The sequence below is a fragment of the Falco biarmicus genome, chromosome 6 (assembly GCF_023638135.1).
Source record: "Falco biarmicus isolate bFalBia1 chromosome 6, bFalBia1.pri, whole genome shotgun sequence".
Lineage (NCBI taxonomy): Eukaryota > Metazoa > Chordata > Aves > Falconiformes > Falconidae > Falco > Falco biarmicus.
Genome location: NC_079293.1, coordinates 84,241,924 through 84,266,454, shown reverse-complemented (window position 1 = coordinate 84,266,454; position 24,531 = coordinate 84,241,924). Strand labels below are relative to the sequence as shown.

General features: G+C 39.7%; 1 protein-coding gene across 4 annotated transcripts in view; it reads right to left on the bottom strand.

The window, feature by feature from the left end:
- Positions 1-12,933: 12,933 nt before the first annotated feature.
- Positions 12,934-24,531, bottom strand: part of CHRM3 (cholinergic receptor muscarinic 3) — a 285,906-nt gene continuing 274,308 nt past the window's right edge. For 3 of the 4 annotated variants that reach the window (XM_056344651.1, XM_056344653.1, XM_056344654.1), the window contains one exon: positions 13,076-14,923. In XM_056344651.1, the coding sequence (XP_056200626.1) occupies positions 13,102-14,904 (1,803 nt within the window). In that variant the 5' untranslated portion in view covers positions 14,905-14,923 and the 3' untranslated portion in view covers positions 13,076-13,101. Of the gene's footprint in view, positions 14,924-24,531 lie in introns of all 4 variants that reach the window. The other variant, XM_056344650.1, reaches the window with a different exon arrangement.

Sequence of the window (24,531 nt, the reverse complement as noted above, 5' to 3'; positions counted from 1 at the left end):
CAAAGCGAAACACCCCACTTTACAACGTACATTTGTTTTCCTTTTAATTTATGTGTGGTCAATATCCAGGGTCTTCCTTTTGTTTTTTAAGATTTTGTGTATTTCCTCTAGTACTTTACTGCAGAGACCATCATATAAAGCAAAAAATATTGTTTCTAGCTCCCTTTGCTATCAAAGCTACCTTTACATTTATGTTCTCAGTTCAGCAAGAAGGAAAAGAAATTGAATCACTGCAGGAAACTCCTCCAGCTACACCCATTGCTCACATGCCTTCTGTTTTAAAGTGGCTGTAGATATGACACTCAGAAATCTGTAGGTGATCACATTACATAACAACAAGTGCTCCTCGACGTATGGAAAATGCATTTCCCTCTGTTACACGGCTAGCCTTTGGGTTGGGCTGAGGGAAAAGCTGGAGATGCGCAACCGCTCCGTATGGCCAGGCATGTGTGGGTACATCCTGTGGTGCGCGAGGTGGGGAAAGTACTTCAGCCCCCACAGTTTGTGCTTGTGGAGGAAGGTTTTCGAGAATTTCCTTCAGGATCAAGGGAAATTGGAGAAGAGCTGTTTTAATGAATCAAATCTCAACAGTGGGACTGATTTTCTAAGGCGCTCTGTAACTTCTACTCACCCTGATTTTCATAAGAGGCCTGAATGCCCTGCACATTACAGAGCCTGAAAGGACTTGTGGTGTGATGTGGGAACCTCTCAGTTAAAAAGTAAACCCAGAAGTGGAAGGAAAAGAGAAGGAATTCTGACTTTTTGTTCCCATTCACTTTCTGACCGCCTCTTGGGGTGAGGCACTCAAGTGGAAATCTCTTCCCAAGGCTTCTGCACAGTGTGTCTGTCCCCAGTTCCTTGTGGTGGCACTGAGAAGACTAGCCCATGTCTTGGTAGGGCACTGGAAGACAGAGTTAAAAGCTCAGCATGCTATCTCTTTCAGTAAGGAGCAGAATTAAATGTATTAAAATAAAGTAAAAAAGTATACTGGATATAAATGACAGCTGTGACAGGAAAATGAGAACAACTTTCATGTTTTTATTGCTGCCTCAGAAGCAATTGATAAACATTACACTTCATATATAAATGAGCATGTGTCAATATATGACAACAAAAATAAATTACAGTGACATAGTATTAACTTTACAAGGTTGTACAAAATTTCCAAATATGAATAGATTTCAACTTAAAAATTTGAAATAAGTTAAAACTTCAACTATCCTGAAGACTTGAAAAATATACATACAATTTCACTCAATCACATCATTTACAGTATGATTTTTTTTAAGCTGTTTAGTCTTATACACCCATATATTTTTGACTGTGTTAGTGGAATACATCCTGCTATATGCAGCTTTACTGCACTGGGATAGCAAAAGGGGTTCCCTGAGGGCACAGAACAGGCTTTGAGTGTTTATATTTTAAGTAATTTGATTACATTTATTAACTAGAAATACAAAACCAAAGCATTATTTATCTGTCCTATAAAGAGAGACTGATTTATTTGCTCTTGCTAGAATTTCCATTGATGCTAATGAGAATTTTGAAGAAGGCTTAACAGCAGGATTGAGCTAAATTAAGTCTGTTCAGCCAGGATGAATTAGGTCACATTATTTAATGAAATATTTGAAGAATATCTGTTTTGTATTAGAACTCATTATAGGCTACATAGCTAGTCATGGCTATGCACTGAGATATTTGCTTCCACTACTAATAGGAAAATATATTTGATATGGTACTTTAAAATAATAGGACAGGTTATGGACTGGTATTTTTAACACCTCAATTATATGCACTTAATTATTTTTTTAAATGCTATGAAGATTAAAAGCACTGGGCCAACCCCCTTATCTGTGAGCACATGATAATTGAGAATGCTGAGGGTCTAAATCAAGCCGTAAAATAAGGTAAGGTAGAGGAGATTCATCCCCCGACAGCTGGATTGCTCCCAGTGCCTCAGACCGCCTAGTTAATCTAAAGCCGGAGCAAACAGCCTCTGTGCACCGTCAAAAGGGCAAAGGCTCGCTAATGCAGAAACCATTAGCGAGGAAACAGAGTAAGGAAGTAATCTGAACAAACTGGTGCATGTGAGAAAATTGCTCAATTGTCCAAAATGCAGGAAGACACTCGTGCAGCCAGAGGTGAGTCTTAAACTGTCTGTGACGAATCTGGTAAGAAAGGAAAAAGAAATCCACGATGTCTATTTGTGCGACTAAATTTTCTCATCTCTGAATATGCTAAAATGCCAATCAGAATGCTGCACGAGTAACCTGCAAGCTTTCCTCCAAACAAATAAACGTTGCATGTACACCATTTAAATGAGAATGAAAAAAAAAAAAAAAAAAAGTCCTAAAAGGGCCAGAGCAATTCCTCATTTCCATTTTTCTCTAATGCTATTGGGAATAAAGGCCACTGCAGTTGACAATGGAGCTGGAAATGATTTTAGAAGCCACTGTTTTTGCTGTGTGACTGCACTGCCATTGGGCAGCAGGAAGGGGGAAGGGAACTGGAAGGCGACACACAGCCACTGCTGGCTTGCTGGGCTCGCTCTAGGCTCTCCCAGAGAATTCCATCGCCGGCTGGTGCCCGGTGAGGGGAGGCTGTGGGTGTGCGGGCGGAGGTCTGGGATGCAGCACAGCCCCACGCGTGGCACAGGGGCCTGGCCGCCCCCTGCCCGGCTCGGCTCGGGGGGATATGTGCCTTTCAGGAGCACAGCCGGAGGCTGTCCAACAGCTGGAGCTGGGCTTGGATCAGCCCCCAGAAAAGACTGGCATTCGGCGCTGCTGAGAGGGCGCACAGCAATTTCACTGAGCCACTGACTGTGTCATTAAGTGGATTAGCAGCAGCCAAAGAATATTGTGGCATGTGAACGGAGTCAGAATTTCCTCCTACAAATCCGCATGTAAAGAGAGTCCTCCCAGGCTGGGGGGAATGACAGTTTCCCCAAAGGAAAGGATCTACACAATGAAGACTTCCAAACACTTTCTCTAGGTTATTTACCCCTCCTGTAACTTCTAATCTCAAATTACTTTAATGAAAAAAAATTACATTTTTTCTTAATTGCTTGTTCGGTGTTCTGCCCCTGCGTTGGGTTTCAGAGAGGAAAAGAGAACATGGAAATCTATCTCAAAAGTTCAAGCAACATCTAGTGGTTATGTAAACCTTACCTCACCAACTGCTTGGCACACAGCGTATTATTGTACGATCAGATAGGACTTTTATATCACATCATTTACTTTTTATCTTAACTAGCAAGCCACTCTACGAGCAGCAACTAAAGAAATGAGTTTATCAGCTTATACTAATGCAGTTGTTATCAGGAGCACACAGGGTAAAAGTCATTTGTAGACTACAATAATATATTTGCAAGGAAAGTTCCACATGGGAAGGTGCCACCTGATTAGGTTTATGTGGAGGGGTAAAAAAAAAAAAAAAAAAAAAGGTAAAGCATCTTGGCAGGAGAAAACCTTTTAAGAGCACAATGTTCCACCGTGATAGTTCAGCGAGAGCCAAGTTTTGACAGCACATTTTGGGCTGACACCCATGCAGTGAAAGGAGAAATATGAACCCTTGTAGGACATCTGACCAACACATGGCCATCCACCTTCTGCCCTTAGGACTGCAGCACTGGTGGTCACTCCAGAGGGGAGGACGTCTACAAAAGCATTTGAATCTGTCTCAGTATATCTTCTCTTAATCTTGTTTTTATTAGCTGCCAAAGGGAAGGTTCCTTTAAAACAATGCTACCAAGGAAAACAATTACTTTCCAACACTATCCACCTCTACCCTTCCAATTAATGTGCTAGTATTTTGCAAACAGCCGTCAATATGAGCTAGGACCGATTATTCTTTCTGAGAGTTTACCAAGACACAGAATTTAATTAGTCAGCAGAGGGACTGCTGTGCAGCAAGGCAGCTATTAACAAAAAAGGGTAACTTGGCCAATAATTTAAAAAATGCTAATATTTTGTAGAGTATCAGAATGGCTACAAGTATATCAATAGATACCAGACTTGGAGTGAATGCTCACAAACTGTCTTTTTACGTAGCAGAAAGTGAGGGTCCTTTCTACTGCTTCCTAATTATTTCATCAGTTTACAGTAAGTTCAGCTCACTGGTTTTGGCTGAAGAAAATCAGCACTTGATAAGAGGTAAAACTGCAAATCCCGTCTTATGAAAGCGATTTCTGAGCCACTTAATTACTGTGTGTAATTTTCCCACATATTTCAAAATCAGAAAGAACCAGGAAAATGTCAATTTATTTTAAATATTCAAGCCTTGAAAGTATATATTCAGATACTGTCCCTGGAACTTGTTTTGTTCCATAATCAAAAGACCAGAAAGCTTTCAAGTAGCGGGAGCATGAGAACATATCAGGAAACACATAAAATATGTTCTTCAGATTCCTGTAATGTTATCTCTGTTTCTATCACCAAAATACCCGCTGTCTCCAAATAGAAGCAGGAAGCTTATGACTCTCTCCTGTAACAGCTTGTCTTGCCTGGTGTGGTCCCCACCCTTCCCGCAGCAGGGTGGAAGGGGCAGGAGCTCGCTTCCAGTTTCATGTTGGGCAGGAGTCCCACAGCTGCCAGTCAGCAGTCGGGTGGGAAGAATGGGGGTAAGAGTCAACTGGGAGAGGGGACACCTCTGGTAACCCAGGGATAATTCATGTCAAAAAGACTACGTCTCCTTGACTGACATGTTCTAACATCTACAGCTTACAACTGGCAAACTTCACATCATATTTAGCATTTTCTTAGTTTTTTGGTGTTTTTTTTTTTTTTTTTTTTTTCAGAAAGCAATGAATGGCAATTCATGCTTTTTTAAGTTTGAAAGTTTGAATATGCGCTTTTGTGTGCCGAGCGTACGGATTTCAGTGATCCTTCCCTGTGCAGCTTGGTTCTGTGAGCAGCTGCAAAACTCGTCTTTATATTTCACCCCTAGCGATGGATGGTGTGTCAGTCAATCTGTGTTGCACTGAGTACCAAACAAACGGCACGTGCACATTTACGTTTCTCTTGCATTCAGTGGCGTAGTATTTCTTCATGCTGATAATTCCTATCTCACAGCAGGGAGCACAACGCAGAGCTTGGCTCCTCAGACAGTACCGGTAGCTGGGGAGATGTGCAGCTCTTAATGTAGCTATACCATTTTGAAAACAAGTCTGAAAGGACCTGCCATCATATTCACTGAAGTGGATGGGCAGAGCAGGAGATAAAGCCTGTTCTGGCCTTACACACAGAAGTTTTTGTTCAGATTAGCCTATGGGCCAGCAACCCCATTCATTTTGACTAAAGGTACCAAATATTTACTGAGAGATACTTCCACAGCCTGAACAGCGGAAAAGTTTTGTCTTAGTATCAGTTGTAAAGTAAACATCATAAAGGAACATAGCAAGCAAATGGAATATATTTCTGATTCAGAAAAAAAATCACACCACTGGAGGAAAAAAGCTGCTTACCTTCAGCTACATCTGATTTCATATAACGTTGCAGATGCTAAAAAATGGCATACTTCTAAATTAATGGTAAAGGGTATTGAATAGGCATGTATATTCAATAAGGAGGTATTGTATAGGTATTACTCCAATAGGTGTGTTTGACAGGTATATTCAATAGGAGAGGCCTGCATCCCTATGAACAATAAAAGGAGTGGAGAAAAGTACTGAGCATCGGGAAACGCTGCACAGGTCTAGTTCTTGTGAACGCAGAGTGCAACACTGCGCAGGGTCCAAAGTAAATTGGGTTATATCTTTTATCCTCATGGTGTTAATTGATCTATGCCACAACAGTAGTAATTCTTAAAGTGGGCTCATTAAAGACAAATTAATGAAGGTCATTTTCTCATGCCTTTGACATCTCTAGACCTGGTAGTATTTGTGGGGTGCCTACAGCTACTTTGCTAAGCAAAGATTTCAGCCCAGAAGAAAAACAGTCTCAAGAGCACTGGACATTTTGAAGTCACATAAGGAATCAGATTTTTGCCCAGAGACTTTATTTCCATGATAGTGTAGAATTGTTCAGATCTTTTGAGTATTTTAAATAAATTAGCTATACGAATGATTTTAAAAATGAATTTAACTCCTCTCTGTACAATAATATCCTGTGCTCTTCTGATTATTAGCCATGGTCAAACAGTGATTACCAGAGCATTTCAAGTGGTCTTTCATTCCAGATACTGCAGTAAATAACTTCTGTCCTAGGGATGGTAAAAATTTCCCATTGAATTCCTGGAAAATGCATATGTAGTCGGGCAAGCAAATCCTGCTTCCACATTAATGCCTAGTTATTTAGTCCTAGGCTGCTGTATCAAGGATGTCTTCACAGAGGCTTGCGTGGGGTGTCAGGCTGCTATGCCAGCGGTGTAGCTGATGGTGATGCAAGCTTTTGGCTTGCAGAGTCATTCATATGCTGAATGTTTTTGGGCACTGTTTACATGTGTTTATTCACCCTTATGCGAGGAGGATGTTCACATCTATAAAAACTTTAAATATCTTGGTGGGTTTTTTTCCACACTTTCTGCTAAGTTAAATAAATTCTAATAGCTTCACTAGCTTGGAAAAAAGTTAGCTCTCCTCACCACAGTTGAGCTGAATGGTTTTATCACCATTTTTGGAAGACCTTCCCTGAGGCCAACATCATACATCCCAGTTAAACTCAGTCAAGGTTTTATTGCTTCCAAAACCAGAAAAAGGGTGAATGATTTAGGTATACCATGCATTTCTCAGTCTCACCAGGCAAACGAGGTTTTTAAAGTTTGCACAATTCCACTGATGGGACTGGCAAATGAAAAGTATTATTCTATGCAACAGAAAGGGCAGAGCAATAGGATGGGGTGAGGGAGAAAGACATTTTTTTTTTTCTCATTTATAATGGGATGAGTGCTTTTCTTGTTACCTTAAATAATTTGCAGTGGTGACTTGCTTTATTTTGACTTAATATATTTGTGACATTTGCCGCATGCTGTTTTAATAGTGGCTGGCTTCCTGTACCTATGTGGAGAAACCGACAGTGATGTTCACATGAACATAGTAGTTTCTCTTAGGTGAGCTTAGATATAGAAGTTAGAAATGTTAGAAATAGAGACCTTTATTTTCCTATTGGCAAAGCCAGAGTGATTTTGGTTAAGCTAACAGAGTTAAACCTAGTGCAGTATTGATGCAATAGCTGAATAAGCAGAATCTGGTCATGCATTTCTAACTTTTGGGTAATGTCTGAAAAGCCAGCACAATGCACTGCAAACACCACATTCAGAAATAAAAATGCAATTGGAAAAGTACGCACTAAGGAAAGATGTGGAAACTTTTCTTGCAGCTAAGCAGAGCAGACAAACGCAGTTTCACTGTCTAGTTACAACTGATGAGGCATCAAAGGCAATGTTTACCATGGCTGACAGTTTCAGCATATATTTGTATATACATCTGTATACATTGCTCTAGATGTGCGTGCATCTCTCTTTATGTACATGCACAGTACTACATTATACATATGTTATCCTTCCGAGATATACGTAGTGCATAGAGATGTATAGGTACAATATGCATACCTCATGATACATGTTGGAATACGCCATGTAATAAGTAGCACTTGTCTTAATGTTTTCCTGTGTTACCTGTACTCCTTCCATCAAACAATCTCTGTCAGGGCTAACTGAAACTCCCCTGAGCCATTTGAATATTTAAAATTAAGCTAAAAATCCTCAAGCACATCTAGGAAGGTTTTTGAAAAGAACTACCATAATCTTGCTTGAGAAAAGAATTTACAATCTATGTTATATTTTGAACATGCAATGTGGGTGGTGAAATGTAGTCAAAGTCCTGAATGCCAGTTGCCACACTTCATGAGTTTGCCAATGAGACGGTGAAGACCCATCAGTGACATCGAATACTGTGATGGCCAATCTCAGCCAACTGTGATGCCACAATGTATGAAACAGACTAAACATAGCGTATAGCTCCAAACATCCCTATTCATACTGAACATCTTTCCAACAAATAGCACGGTTGGATTAGCTGCTTACTTTAAAAGCTGAAGTACAAGAATACTCAAAGATCAGACATTACAAATTAGTATTTTCCCTAATATCTGTCTGGCCGCTCCGAAAAGTAGAAGGAGGAAAGTGCAGAACCTACAAATGATCTATGCCCGATACAAGGAAGAAAATCCTAATTAAGTACGGTTTTTAATACTATGAAAACCTGAATGTCATACATGCTTTAGCTAATCTTCCAAATAGAAGTGCTTGGGTATCACGAGAGACCAGTATGTGAGACAGAAAAGACAGCGTTATTATGAATGCCTCAGCTCTACCAGACGTCTGTACGTACCCTTTGGGACATCGTGAAGCAATCTACAAGTACGTATCACTTTGACCTGCTCCCAGAAGCAAGTGCAGTGGTATTTGCATAGGCAAATACATAAAAGGAATACAAAAAATAGAAAATGACAGAAGTTGGAAGCAAGTTGTGAAAAGCGATGGTTTACATGGGTCAAAGAATATTCAGAGTTACCACAATGAATATGTATGTTTTTAGAATTTTTCAGATGCATTAAAATAGGTGATGATTCATGAACTGGATGAAGGTCAAGCTAGTGGAGGCTTGGCAGAATGTCCTTCAGGGCAGGTCATGCCCAAATGCCCCAAGGGTCAGGCTTGGTGAACAGCCAGCTTGTGGGAGCGACTGCTTCTGCCCGTAAGGACCTGGAATACGTGGATCCTGCTTCAGTTCCTTTTGATAAGCCTTTAGAAAAGAAAGTATCAGACCTCAGCAATACAACTGCTGGAGGTTGTAATGCGCCTTCTGACAGTCTAAGAGCAGATTAACTTTGCAATGGAACATTTTGAAAGGAAAGATAAAGCCTGATACCAAGACAGGCTGGTAAAGTACATTTTATGAAAAGAATCTGGGAGCCATTTGGAGAATGAGGGTTTGGAATCTCAAATATAAATTTGAGTAAGGACGCGTACATAGTCAGATCGTCACAGGGACAAGTGAAATGCAGTTTATAAATAGCTTAGCATGACACTCCATGACCATCCTCACTGCGTATATAGCAGCATGATGATAACTGTGTATTCAAAATCACTGATGCTGCTGATCAGGGGAAAAAAAGATTAAAATTTCCTTTTGCTTTGATGTTTGCATTCTGTAGAGGCAAACCGAGCACACTTTGGGACTTGTATTCACTTCTTATATATAGAAGTTTGCTAATGAGCCAAGACTTTTTAGAATATTCTTGCAGAAGAAGTAAGGAAATACAATAATCAAGACAACAAAATCAGAAAGTGAAGTTGTACATAACTGAGAAAGGTCACCAACTGCCTCAGGACATGTCTGGATATCCTCACAAAACTGCCAGATTCCCTTAGGTCATTCATTGTTCAGGATATATCGATCCACAGGTTTAGATCCTGGGAACTGCTCAGGCCTTTCCCACATCTGTTTGGCTGTAGAACAGCAGCACACGGACCTGCAGTTTGCGTTTGTAGGAAGTGGGTTATGCTGGGGTAGGATAAAGTACTTCATGCGCCGTGACACCTGGCCCTGGATCGTTGGATCAGACATTCCTCACAGCCTATGTTGGTGCAGAACCAATAAAATTCTATTACAACTTTACATCCAGAAAGCCAAGCATATATGTTATAAAGTATTTTGTTCTCTTAGAGCCATTCAGAGGCTGACAGTGACTGGGGCCTTCTACAAAGCTTTCTCCAGACCACCCAATGGCTCCCGTCTGGCTATTGCTTCTGATTTTTTGATCCTCTTTCTATGGAGTCTAATCTTGTATTATCGCAATTAACGGGGATGATGCCAGGTCTCTGAAAAGCCAGCTTCCCATGTGAGGCGTGCTAATGGGGCTGAGCAGTTTGTCTGCCCTCAGGATGCTGCTTTCTATCATGTTTCTGACTTAATCTTTCCCAAAACAGATGAAATATTACATCACTCGTACTTCTTAAAAGTAGTGCTGTGTCAGATTGTACCTTTTGGTCTGGCATTGTTCTTCTGCAACCTATCGTGTGCGCCTGTGTTCATAAATAATATATCCACTTATGCATATAGCTAACATTTCTGTGTGTGCATGGGTTTAAAGCAAACACATAGACATGTAAAATACAAATCAATTTGATCCCCACTGTACTTGTAACACAGTCAAGTTCTTAATATTTTACAGTGCATATTCCATTAAATAACTAACTAAATTGATCTATGCTACAATATGTGTATACGTACACATTTCATGATGCCTGTAAATAATATTGTAAAGCCTGCTCACGCATCAAAAGACAGGTTGTTTATTTGTCTGTTTAAACAATCCAACGGTTTAACTCTTCCTATTATGTAAACAGTGGTGACAGCCGCTTTCAAGGAAGCTTAACTTCATTAAAAATAATAGTTTCCCATTCTAAAATCAATACTAATATATCGTAAATCCCCCTGATGACTCTGGCTTCCTTACATGCTCTCACATTTTGTGTATTAGGGGCACAGCACTAATCTAGATATCAGAAGATAATAATATGGCAATATATATAGATATAGATATATATTTAAATGTTAAAATGCTAGGTCAACTTGAGTAATGAATGTATTTCTAATATATGCTTCTTTCTATAAATAAAGGTCATTAATTTTCTTTGCAACATGGGTGCCTTATAAGACTTTGGTTGTATGTTGTTACCAAACTGGTAAACCGATTCTGGTTATCTTTAGCTCTAAATGCACTTGCGACTTATAGATGAAGCTTTAACTTTTTTGTGTTTTATACTGAACTCGTATTTGCAGTAAACTTGCAATATAATTTACCTTTAGGTAGACATTTTGAACAACTCATACGAAAGAAAGAGTATTTGTTTTAGTGACAAGAAGGCTAGGTATACTCTATTCATTTCTCAAGCAGACCTTTATGAATCACTTTAGAAGGACACTACCGCTGAAGACTGAAGAGCAATATTTATCAACATTAAATAAAACATTTGGTGAAGTATGTATAAATATTTCTTCATATGAACATAACACAAAATTAAATAGTTCAGATACACAGACACCATTTAATATATTTCCACTGTTGTCAAAATCATCTGTAAACACCATCTCACACTGAATACAAAAGCAGCTTTAACATCAGTTCTGTGTTCACAACACTGATGCCCCTTTGTAAAAGAAGGTATTTGTTTTATTTTCAGCAAAATAAGAGTCTAAGCAATAAAAAAAGTTTTGGTCAGTTCAAAGGAGAATACAAAATTATCTTTCAACATGTAACTAAATCAGATCTAGAACAATAGTTTAAAGTACAATCCTTTCCCCAGGGGATCTCTGACTTTTATAAATCACGTTTGGTGTAGACCACGTCACAAATACCAGGAAATACTGGTCATGTCTAAGCTATAAATATTAAAGCCCTTTTAAATTTTTCTTTATCAAAACCTGCCAGGTTATAAATTGGCAATATCAAGTTTTTCGCAACACCAAATAACCTGGCATTCAATAGATTTAGGTGCACTTCTCCTGATGATTTTTAAAACAGGTTCTGGAAAAGAAACGCTTTTTAGTGAGCATCCTTCATGTGCAAAACTCAAGCATTTCTTTTACACAAGTATCTTTTGCATCTGAAGATCACTTGGGCAGACAGTGCAAGCGGGGGGGTGGGGGGGGTGGGGGGAGCTTCGCTGAGTTTAGACAGAAAATTACAACAAAAACTCTCATTGGAACTGTGCCCAATGCTACGCATCGGATCTGAGCTGGCTCTGAGAAGGGTGCTGCATCCACATGGTGCAACTCAGACCAAGGTGTTGCAGCAGCTGTGCGTGCGCCGACAGCAGCGTAGCCTCCCGAGTGTGAAACAGGATTTCTGCTAATGCTTCTGCCCACCTAGTGCCTGAGCAACTCCCTTTGAGCATCAGCCCTGACAGCCCAGATGTGGGCTCTCGTCATCCTGCACCCTACCAGGTTAGCTTCATACTCTACCCTGAAGGTAGCCTTCCTTTCACCTTCGCATCTTTTAAAGAGGCGTGATCCCTTTGGGGAGAGTTACTGTGCTCAAGATTAAGGTTTTACTGGGTGTGTGCCCCATTATGAAACTCTGAAGACTGTTAGGTTCCCAGGCTATGCTTTGGTTCTCTCTGTTTGAAATGTGGACGTTATGTTTTGGTATCAAAGATGAATTTGAACTTCAGGTGGCAAATAAAAAAGGCATACATTTATAATACGATTTTCTGATTATGTTTTTTTTTTCCACTCACATGTAATCGTGATGGGGGGCCCTGTAAAACCTAGAAAAACAGATCACCTCTTTCCTGGTATGTGTGTATTTTAGAAGTGTGAATGTATGTTATGCATACATACACACTCACACACACACATAAGCATAACATGAGCTGCACACGTAGACACTCAGCAATCAGGAATCAGGGGTACAAGTAACAACACACCAGAAGAGTAGACAGGAAGCTCTACCTGGACAACAAGAAGCAATTTTGCAACCTATACAGTGTCTCAAATAATTTCATAATCCTGTTTTGCTAGCTTGCTACATCTGTATGTGACAAATTGAAAGCTGTTGGATTCCTCGGAAACAGAAGAGTTGGGCTAGCTAGATGTGCTTACCTGAGATCCCAGAGCTGATTATAATCAAAGAGCTGGGCAGATCAGTAATGGGTTTATAATTGCTATACAGCTTCTTGCAAATTTGTAGGAAAACTTTATTAAGTCTTTCATTCCTTAGTAAAAACATTGAAGTTTGTTAGTTTTTGCTGAATGCAAGACTTGACTTTTATAATAAACTGGATTTATTAAAAGGATACATAAGCCTGGCAGCTGCTTTTCATGTCTTGATGTTTAAATATTTGAATCAGCACCCTGGAACCACCCTCCCACCCCACCCCACCCCACCCCATCCCGTCCCATCTCGTCCCATCCCATCCCATCCCATCCCATCCCATCCCGTCCCATCCCATCCCATCCCATCCCGTCCCGTCCCGTCCTGTGCCATCCTGTCCCATCCTACCCTGTCCCATCCCATCCCATCACATCCTGTTTCATCCCGCCCCATCCCATCCCTGCCTTGTTTGCTTTTTTTTTTTAATTGGTTAAAAAATACTACTCTATGAAGCCTCCCTAGGGATCCGCTTATGAAAAATGACGGACTGCCTTTGCTGATACTGCTGTTTACGTCGTTTTCGTTTGTCACACTGGCACAGCAGTAGCATCTTGAAAGTGTTTCTGAATGTTTTGTTACACAGTGCATAGCACATGGGGTTCACCGTGCTATTGATGTAGCAAAGCCAGTACCCCAGGTTCCAGAAAGTCTTGGGGATACATTTGCAAAAGGTGTTCACCAGAACCATGATGTTATATGGGGTCCAGGTAATGATGAAGGCAAACAAAATGGCACTGAGTGTCTGTGCCGCTTTCTTTTCTTTGATAAGTGACATTCGTTTTCGCTTTGTGATCTGACTTCTGGTCTTCAAGGCAAACTTTTTTGCGAGGGTTGCTTCCTTGAAGGACAAGGGCAGGGCTGCAGATGTCTTGGTCACTGATGAGATGCCATCAGAAGCTGTGGTTGTCTCTGCTGACCCTGGCTGAATTGGAAGCTTAGGAAAACTCTTTTGGAAATTTCCATCATCCTGAACACTTTTGGGAGGATGTAATTTTTTAGGTTTCTTTTCCTTCGATTCTGTGTCGGATTTCTGCAGTTCATCCCCTGACTCATGCAGATCTTCCGAGGAGGGTAGTTTAGTAGAATTGAGGATAGCGCTGTGACCAGGGAGCTTCAGCACAATTGAATAGATGGCTCTGGTCTCTGCAGCAATGTCTTCTTCATCAGAGGAGGCGGAATTTTCAAGGGAGGCAGCAGCATCATTGTTGTTCCAGCTGTCGCTGCTGCTGTGCTCTTGGTCCCCTTGGTCTGTGTTGGGTTCCCAGCTCTTCATTGTGAGCCAGAAGTGACAGCGTCTGTATTTCCTTCGGGTGGAGCGTTTCATACTCTGCCGTTGCAGCTCGTAGCTGCTGCAGCTCCGGGAGCTGCCTGTCTGGTGTACGAAGCGAGCTGCCTCTGCTTCACTGCCCGAAGCCTGTAGCCCTGCTAACTCTTTGGTGCGTTTCTCGGTCTCCTTGTAGATCCTCCAATACAAAATACTCATAATGGTGACTGGCAAGTAAAAGGCAGCTATGGCAGTGCCAAAAGTGATGACAGGTTCACTTAGAAACTGGATGAAACATTCACCAGGAGGCACAGTCCTCTCCCCAACGAAATACTGCCAGAACAAGATGGCAGGGGCCCAAAGAACAAAAGAGATGATCCACGCTAAACCAATCATCACCCCAGCCCTTTTGGTTGTTCGTTTGGCTCTGTACGTTAGTGGCCTAGTGATGGAAAAATACCTGTCAAAACTTATGACAAGGAGATTCATGACAGAGGCATTACTGGCGACGTAGTCAATGGAGAGCCAAAGATCACAGGCCAAATTTCCTAAAGCCCAGTGGTCCATGATGATGTATGTGGTGAAAAGATTCATGGAAATAACACCAATGATCAAATCTGCACAAGCAAGACTCAACAAGAAGTAGTTGTTGACCGTTTTCAGTTGTTTGTTGACCTTAAATGCAACAATCACTAGGATGTTTCCTATGATGGTCACCAGTGCAAGGATCCCAGTGAGGAAAGCAATCAAAACTACTTGCCAGACAGCGTGTCCGCCCAGAGGGTCTTTGCTTGTGGCATTTAGGGACATGTTTGTTGAGTCCACAGTGGAGAAGGGAAAACTCTCTGTGGTCTGAGGGAAATCATAGCTGCCAATGAGTGACGCTGCTTCATCAAGGAGTCTCGGTCCATGCGAATCTCTCTTCCAGAAGGAGCTCACATTTGAAAACAGGGGCGAGGCTGAACTGTTGTTTTGCATGATCATTGTGGCTCTCTGACATAGTCTGCAGCAGGCAAAAAACAAACAAAAATCAAGTGAACGGGTGAAGATGGTACATATATAATCACCCTCATACGCACACACGAAATCCCTTTAGCACTTCGAAAGTGGTCTTTAAAAGCCAAGTTGTTTGTGACACATTCCAAGTCAAATACGTACGTGGTAGGACTCAGCTTACAGCTGTGATTAATCTGAGCTCTTTGTAGTCATCACATAGTGTTTCCTTGAAAACATTCAGTCAGAGAAGAGCCAAAAGCCCAGAAGAATTTGAACCTGCAGTATATTAAATACCCACTAACTCTAATTCTTAATTAAAACACTCCCCGATGGATCTGCCCTGAACTTTAAATCTCAACAGGCCACTATCCTGGAGCATTCAAAAGCTAAATGCCAGACACATACAGCCACACATCCTCCAAGTTCGATTCGATGCTGGTCCCCAGTGCCACCCTGGCACTAGTAGAAAAGAGCCCCAGCCTCTGCTGCTTCTAGCTACAGTCAGTGACAAAAAATATTCTCTCTTCTCTCAAACTATGGCATCGGGGGGGGGTTGTGTTTTTTGTTTTTTTTTTTTTTTCTCAAACGAAAGCGTCATTTCATGAGTCAAGCTACTATAACCTGTGAGGCTGCAAAGATCTTTTCATTTTAATCTACATTTTGGCTACCTGATAAAGGCACTAAAAGTTCTCATTAGCACTTTTTTGCACATGCCACTATTCATTTTTCATGCACATTTTTATACTTGGACTAAAGATTTTGTGCATCTAATTACTTCAAAATGTCTTTGAGGCAACACGTTAAAATTTCCTTTGAAAACAGTCTCTAGAGTCAGGAAAAAATGTTTGGCTGATGTATGTCAAAGCAATCATTAAACACTTCAGGAAAAGAGGAAAGAAGTGTGAAAAGGATTCATGATTAAGCCTTCATACTTTTCCCCAAGTACTTACGTAAAATGAAGACATGCTTAGAAAGAGAATTTTGCATTTCCCTTATTTTATTAATTTTGGTGTTCAACTGAGTAGATTCATTGTAATAAACCTATTATATCATCAGGATGCAAGAATTCTAATTAAAAAGTCCATCACTGACTGTAAATTTTGATGCTGTCAAAGAAACGTACATTTGTTTTGTAACTGTGAATCCTTCGGGAGTCAATCTGTTATGGCATGAAATAATAACAAGGATCAAAATGCACTGGTGTTACACAAAATATTTATTCAAAAGAGGAGGGTTTGGGTTTGATTCCTTAATTAAATTCTAGATTCTGTTTTCCCTTGAACTGTACTTGGCTTTGTTAGTAAGCCATAAGACACTATGTGATTTTAAATGGAGCAGTGCCTTTGGCGTATGCAGTAAACAGACCAACAATCTCTTCCCTTAGCTCGTGCACAGAAACTAACACAACCCCCTCCCATATTTTGATATCTAGCATAAACGAGATATTATTTTTTCTATTTATTAATAGGAAGACAGGGTTACAATGATGCTGCCTTATTGTAATCTAATTCAATTTTATTGCATTCATCATCATATCACACAGGATGTGACCATAATAATAACATAATAATGACAACAGTAAATATAGCTCTGGGAAATCACACAGTTAAATTTAACTCTTTTCCTTATAGAAAGATGGAAAATTTGGAGCAACTCAAACCATTTATAAAAAGACAAATGGTAAGTAAACTGCAAACCAACACGGATAACTTTGATTTTCTTAAAAATGAAATTTTTATTTTCTTAAAATCCAAGTAGGTTGAAATTAAAACTACCTTTTATGAAAAAAACTTTTGACACTCCAAGTTTTCTTTTCTTTGCAAAGTTCATATGACAGAAATGTGCAGTTTTGCATAAAATTTTGGGCAAAAAAGACATTCTGAAAATTTGTCAAGCTGCTCCTCTAAGACGCTTCATATTTATTACCATTTTAATTGTTCCTTTCCCAAGAAAATCTAAATGAACTTTTCTCACAGAATTTCAGTCCTTGCCATCTATTAGAGAAGCTGTGGGACACAGCATTTTTATTTTTTTTCTTCCTCAAGATATACTACTTTTGACTATGGTGCTGGTGTAGCTCAGGTTACCCAGCATACAGCAACATGCCTTCACTGTTCCCTACCTTACTGTTTCAAAGAAGCTGAAGAGGTCAAATCTGCCCTGCGTGAGAGGGAGGCTCATCCCGCCCACACTATACAAAATGAAAGTCTGCAGAAAGTCGTTTGCAACAAGGCAGCAGAGGTCTGGATGAGAAGCACGGTCACTTGGTTTTTTATTCACACCCCCTCAGGCACACTCCTACAGCTCACTCCCTTGACTTGACCAAAGATGACTATAAAAACGCCTACAAAAATGGAGATCCCACATACTCAAATACTACAAATGAAGGCCCCTGGAAACCCTGGAAACAATAATGTTCTCCTTTGACAAAGACAGCACAGCAGTATTCAATTTTGGCTTGCCCCTTCCAATGCATGGGTGAAACAAACACACAGGTGGCTTGTGAGCAACCACATAAGCAAATGTGGACAACGCTCTTGCCAGCTCTTCATGGGCCAGGGTGGTTACTCACACCGGGGAAAAAATCTTTGACCCAAACAGGATTGCTGGAAACCATTGTCTTGCAATGTTTTACTGTCTTACTGGCATCTTCTCCAGAGCTGTCACACAGAAGGAGGTCAAAACCAGAAGAGTATGAAAGAAATCTGAAATAATTATATTTGTTAAATATATGCTGTAAATGATTAATGTTATAGGGTGCAGGCCTTCCTTCACTGACGTTAGGGACAGAGAACAGAGGATGAAATCCAGGAAGCAACTCCTCCACTGACATGTAAAACTTGTAAAACCCCTACAAGGCAACAGCCACCATAGTCAAGCATGGAATGAGAAGTCTGCCAGGTAAGTTTAAATGGCGATGATATCAAAATGCTGCTTTTTCATAAAAAAAGGCAAGCTGGTATCTTCTAATACACAAGAAAGTACCAGGCAGAAGATACTGATGAAGGGAATGAAATTTTCACTACAGGACACAGAATAAAAAAAAAAGTATCACTTTGAAGTGATGGTAGAAATAACAGTATTACTAAGGAATATAAATAGTTGACAATTTGGTAGTACATCTCATTTTCGTTGCATAACACAACCATAAACTAACCTGTTAGCCTTGCAAGTCCAAAAAAACCTACCGCATAAAAGACAGAAATATTCTTGCAAAATTAATATGTAAATGCTGCACTATCTATCGCTATGTCCATAAAACAATTGTGAATTCTGTTTAATTGCAGACTTTGAAATGGAGTTTCAATGTAAATTAACCAATAAATCCTTTCAGAAAAGCTGTGCTTCAAAAGACTTATCATGAGGGAGCCTGGGCAAGCAGTACTTCAGCTGCAGTCTTTCAGATGCCGAGCAAGTGCTGGAACTAAACTTTTATTTCTCAGGTCAGTTCTCCCATTCCTGGACTTCAAAGGAACTCCTCTGAAAGCCAATGTTTCAAGGAAAACCTGCACAGTCCTTAGTAGTCCGGTAACTGAGGAAGAGGAGAGACTGAGAGCAACCCACCAACAGCTCCCTGCTGCCCAGCGCCATCCTGCAAAGCTGGAACTCCGCTTTTGTAACAATTCAGGCATTAAAGGGACCCCTGAACCTGCATTGACTGGAGAATCTGATAAAACAGAAGTGCTAGCAGGATGAAGGGACCAGTCTTTGTTATTCTGGCTCTTCTACAAGCCCCTGTAATTAAACCATTTCATTCAATAAAAAGTGTCCTCCATACGTTCATTTGCATGTAAAAAAAAAACCAATAAAAAACCAAACACTGCCACCATCTTAACACACCAGAGCAGCGCAACTAGATTTTCTTTCCTTTAGGAAGCCAAAGCAAACAAAGTTATCCATCATCTCCAAAACTGCCATGCCAAAAAATGTGTAGATGCGGTGCTTAGAGGCATGGTTCAGTGGTGGACTGGCAGCCCTGGGTTAACGGTTGGACTTGACGATCTTCGAGGTCTTTTCCAACCAAAATGTTTCTGTGACTCTGTGCATTTTCTGCTCTCTCTCTAATGAGTGCTACAGGGAAAGTGTCCTGAGTTCAAGACGAGGACAGCGTGATCTGCAGTGCAGCCGGCCAGCACCTGCCCAGCCCACCACGCGCAGCGGCAGAATGACGCGCGGGCGAGTGGGAGAGCAGCCACAAACGTCTCAGTAAAGCAAACAGTGCAGCACAGCCTGAGCGAGGCAAACAAGCCAAACTGTGAGATGATTATAGGTTTATATACCAGGATAAGAGTTTACAAATCACTGGTATGATATGCTACATTACAATTTCAAGCCAGGAAGTAACAAAAGAGAATTTTTTTAGCCCAAGAATATATAATTACTTACCTAAGATTACTGCTATGCTACTAAACTGTGGTTTGCGGGTATTTTGGTTCTCGTTTCTGCTTTATAGCAAGAGCTTATGAAAGGTACAGACGAGGGAATGGCTGTACAAACTTCCACATACAACCCGCCTGATGTACCTCTGCCCCCTGCCTCACTGGAGGGTCCGAGATATTAGGCATCCCACTGAGACCCATTGGAAAGGAAGGAGAAAGAAGCTGCAGAATGGTCACTAATTTCAATACATGGATAAACCACAGATTTGAAAGCCTGAATTTTTGCAATGGTCTAATTCATTGCATATTGCTCTAAATAGAAAGTAGGAAAAGCATTTCCTTTCTCTCTGCATATATATTTCAGCAGTTTTGTGAATACTTCACATTTCTGTTTATCAGTGTTTTTCCTTTCCTTAAACCTTCCTATTCACAAACCCTCAACCTCCATTTTTGCAGAGAAATCCATTTTCTTGCTGTCTTTAAAGACTTCCCAGATGTGTTTTCCAGGAAGTCAGATGGCACACTACGGGCTTGGCTACAGGTGGGCTCAAATGCAGTAACTCTTTACAACTGAAGAATTTCGCACCCCATCCATTTGCACAGACAAGAAAATGGCTTACCTTATATTTCCAATTTTTCCATTTTCCTCTGCACTGCTATTGCATACACATTAGCCTGAACATCAGAGAACTCCATGCAGTGAATTATTAAAATGTTTTCTAACATAAAGAATCCAAGCCTTTACCTAAACTAGCACATGTGCTTTGTTCCAAAAGTAGTATTTGGTAAAATAAAAATATGTATGAATTTTAAAGTTCTGCTGAAATTATTCCCAAGATTACATATAATGAATTTTCAAATAACAGTTTTTGTGTTTGTTTTTTTTTTTAAATACAATAAAGAATTCTAAAAACTTGAAACAAAGAAAAGAAGATGCAAGTATCCACGCTAGCCTTCATGGTTTTACATTTATTATATAGCAGATCACATCAGTTGCAGCTAGTGTAGCACAAGATACAGGATTCCTTATTAATGTGTATGTGATAACAGCAAGCACAGTGTTATTATCTGTGAACAGCAGCTCAGATTTATCATGACTTACTTATACTGAAGATTAAATATATTACACTGAATGCAGTTTTGCATCTTTGCAGAATGAGAGTCCTGAGGCACAGAAATCAATCCCATTATGAAATTCCTGGCCATTGTCTTACACATTCACATTAGACACACACAAGTAACTGATACACTTTTATACTTTTATATGTATGTACATATACACATAAGAATATATACATACAAATATATTTATCACATAATGTGAAAAAGTATGCACATATATAGTTGCAGATGAAAGTATATGTATATATAGATATATGTGTATATACACACACACACATATATCTGCGCAAATATATACACATACTTTTGTCACATTATTCCAAACACTGTTATAAGGAAAGACTGTATCTTTCACTAATTAGATACCAACTCGATATAGATAAAGCTCGGTCAAACATACCCCACTAACACTTCAACCCAAGCTCTTCCATTTTCCATGCATAAAGATGTTTTGCTTATGCTTACTAAAATTACTTAAGATCTAATGTCCATGCTTTAAAATTGCTTTTGTAGTTAATGAATTAGATTTGCTTAATATTTTCTTACTGTGTTGCTGCTGTTAGCGTGTGAAGCCTAGCATGGGCAAACTAGGAACTTGTTTCTTTAATCTTACGTGCTGTTTTTGTTACTTTGGAGGGGGTCTAGAGCACCTAATGAACAGCACCAAGCTCTGTGCCCTGTCTCCCTTGCTGCCCTGCAGTCAGCAGAGGGGAGCATCCCTCCGGGAGGAGAGGCAGGGGGATGGTAACTCAGGTGTTCCTACTGGGAGGCGTAAGGATGGCACACTGGGAGCACCTGTGACTGCCCACCTGACACAGCCAGCAAGTTCGGTATCTAAAGCTGGGCCATGCAACGAGCCTCTTTTATGCCTTAATTTGCCAGGTAGTTTTTGCCAAATATCTACCGTCTCCTTTACCTGGACTGAGACACTGCCCAGCTGTACCTGCAGCACCCACGGCAGACCTGGCTTGCTTACACTGAATTTGCTTTTACAACACTTGCTCTTCCAAACACCTTACTTATGTAGTATTAACCCTTCACTGAGGATTTTTATATTATGACAGAAATGTAGCTTTGAATACTAATGTGCGCTAATGGCCGGTGATTTCCGTGGAAAGATCTGCTTATTTACACAGCTACAAAAGAAAGAATAAATACTGTTACCACTGGGACCAGAAAAGCAAAAAAATCTCAGACACGCTGCATCTGTTCAAAAATCCAGATGTGTAATGCTGATCCCTTGCACGTAAGACTCCCATTTAAGACTGAATTTGTTACATGAACGGTAAAACTCTCTTGCATAATTTTTCCAAACATGCCGTATATGACATACATCCTAGGCTGCACAGTTAAAAGGACAGTGACTTTAACAGATACCCACATTTACCAAGTAAAGTTCTTTTGTGCTATTTATGATTTACTTCTTTAGCTTCAGTGACCCGATACTCATTCACTCCATGGCTTTCAGGTTCAAAATAATCCTGTCTTGAAATCCTCTAAAATGATTCCAGGGAGAAGTTTCCAAAATGAGCTACTAATCTCAGTAGTGATATGGCCTAAGGGCAGCCAAGGTTTATCACGTGTAGGAGCAGCAGAGCTGCTGAAGGAGCAGCACTTTTCTCGCTCGGGCACGTGTGCTGGGCGGTTATTGTCTGAACATCTCACACAGAACAAAGTGAAACCTTCAAAAGCCTGAGCTTGGATGCTTCTACAATTTTTGAATGCTTGAAAAGCAGAGCAAATCAGGTCCTGCTGATTACAGTAAATACTGACTATCACCTAGAACAGTTAAATCTACGAGGTGTGCTCTTATGAAGAGATTATTTAAATTCCAGGCAGTTTCTCTTTCAGAGAGCTTTATTAGAATTACATCGCGTTTGTCCAACTGACACTGGAGGAAACGGACATGTGCTCTGAAATGTAGTGGGAATTCCAAACAGTTATGGAGAGTTTCACTCACGTTGAGCAACCCACTGGCTCTGCTGTGGGAGGCTGGGCTGAAGGGTTGGTTGCTACATTGAATTTAAACATGATATTAGACTGAGATGAAAGAACACCACCACCCACTGAATAATCTTGTTTATGCATGAGGGGTGCATAATTTATCCTTTGATTAAAACCTACCCATCTTAAAGACATCATTTCAATTTTTTATTATACATACACTTTTCAACATAATACTACTTCATATTTTGTTATATATTACAATGTTGCATTGAAGTCACGATCTAAAATTTCACCGTGCACTCTGCTATCTCTGTATGAAATACTGTCCATTGACTCCACAGATAATCCTCCCAATGAGGCATTTCAAAATCACATTAACATGTTGATCATGTGAAATAAAGTAATGGGAATTCTTACACTTAACTATGTTGTCTTCCTAGATATTGATAACTGCCAGAACACCTTGAGTAGACATGGAAAAATACGTGCCTAGATAGAGAGAAAAAGATTTCAAGCCCTCTAAATGAATTTATCCTCTTTTACTAAAATGGCATCCTTCACTAAAAAATTAATCATGTTTGAGAAAATTAATATCAAGAAGAGCTTGTAACCAATGCTAGATAAACCAAGAAAATTTTAACTATCTTTGTAATCCAGCCTTACTTTCAGTAATCCTTGCATGCATTTAAAATCCATATTTAATGTGGATATTTGCCTTTAAGAACCTTTACAGGGAACAACAGCCCTCGTCAGAAGACCTCTTTACTATCTTTAACTAAACTGCTTTAAGAGAAAGTAATTAATTGTTTATGCTATGAAATTGACACATTTTTGCTTTTACTGTTTGCTCACTGACACAATATACCACCAGGGTAAAACAGAAAACAGTACAAACATTTTTCAAGTATCAAAGAAGACAGAGAGCCCAGACACTGAGCTCTAAAGAGGTTCACCTGGAACACTCTTCTTGATTTCATTTGTCTGCAAGAAGAAAAGGAAATGACAAAACGTTGTCAAGCCTTGAAACCTGAAAATGGAAAATATCCTCTTTCTGGAAATCCTTTCCATGGAGGGAAAACAAATAGCCCAAACTAAAAAACATAAATAAAACCTCAAACCACAGTTTTGATTTTCTACCTTTTCAAAAATAGTTTTTTTTTTTTCTTTTGGAAAGTCATTTCATTTTCCGTCAACTTCAAGCCGAATCTCAGACATATTTTGACAAACTCTGCTGAAAGCAGATGAACTCTGCTTTGTTATTTATTTAGGGAAAATAATAAAAAATATTTGTCATTGCATCAAGGTCTGGCAAAGAGCTATCAAAGCCTCTGGTCCAGATGTCATGTTCATCTGCAGTCAGGTCCCATTATATGAAAGTTCTCTAATTTACATCATTTAAATGTATTAAATATCATGAGTTGAAAGTTCTCTTGAGTCTAGGTGAATCCTAAAAGGTTCTAAATTATACTATCGCTGACCACTGCGTTTTCTACCGTAACTAAGGCTTTGCATGCAGGTGCTATAAATGCAGACCACTTACTATAGCTGTTGGTGATGGATAGTTTGGCAATTTTACATAAGATGCAATAAAGTGACTTGAACACTGTTAGGAAACACTTATTAAGGGAAATTTATTGTTATTGGCTCTGGTGACTGAAATATTATTGCTATCTACTGTGGCAAAACCAACACTCCCACACTGGACAGATGGTTTACTTAAAAAGCTGAAAGAAAAAAAACACAAAACAACACACCAACCTGCTGAGAGGTTTCAGCTAGAAGAGAAAAACTGATCAGAAATAGCTATTAGCTAATTAAATCTATATATATATATTTGGACACTGGAACTATTTATACGGAAAAGAAAATTTTATGAGAGAAACTTTGTGTCAGAATACTACATTTTTAATCACATTACTATTTTTTTTTCTACATAATGCTTTAAATCATGCAATCATAATAATGCTTTAAAGCATTTTTGTTTGGTGTCAAATGAAGATTGGCACAGTTGGTCAGAAAATAATATTTTCATTGTATATATTTGTTCAATTGTTTTACTGAATAGAAATTCCTAACGTCTGAGATTTGGGGATATCCTTTCATACTGACAATTTAATCAAAGCATATGTGCTAGTAATTTATTAAGGAATGAAGCTACTGCCAGGGA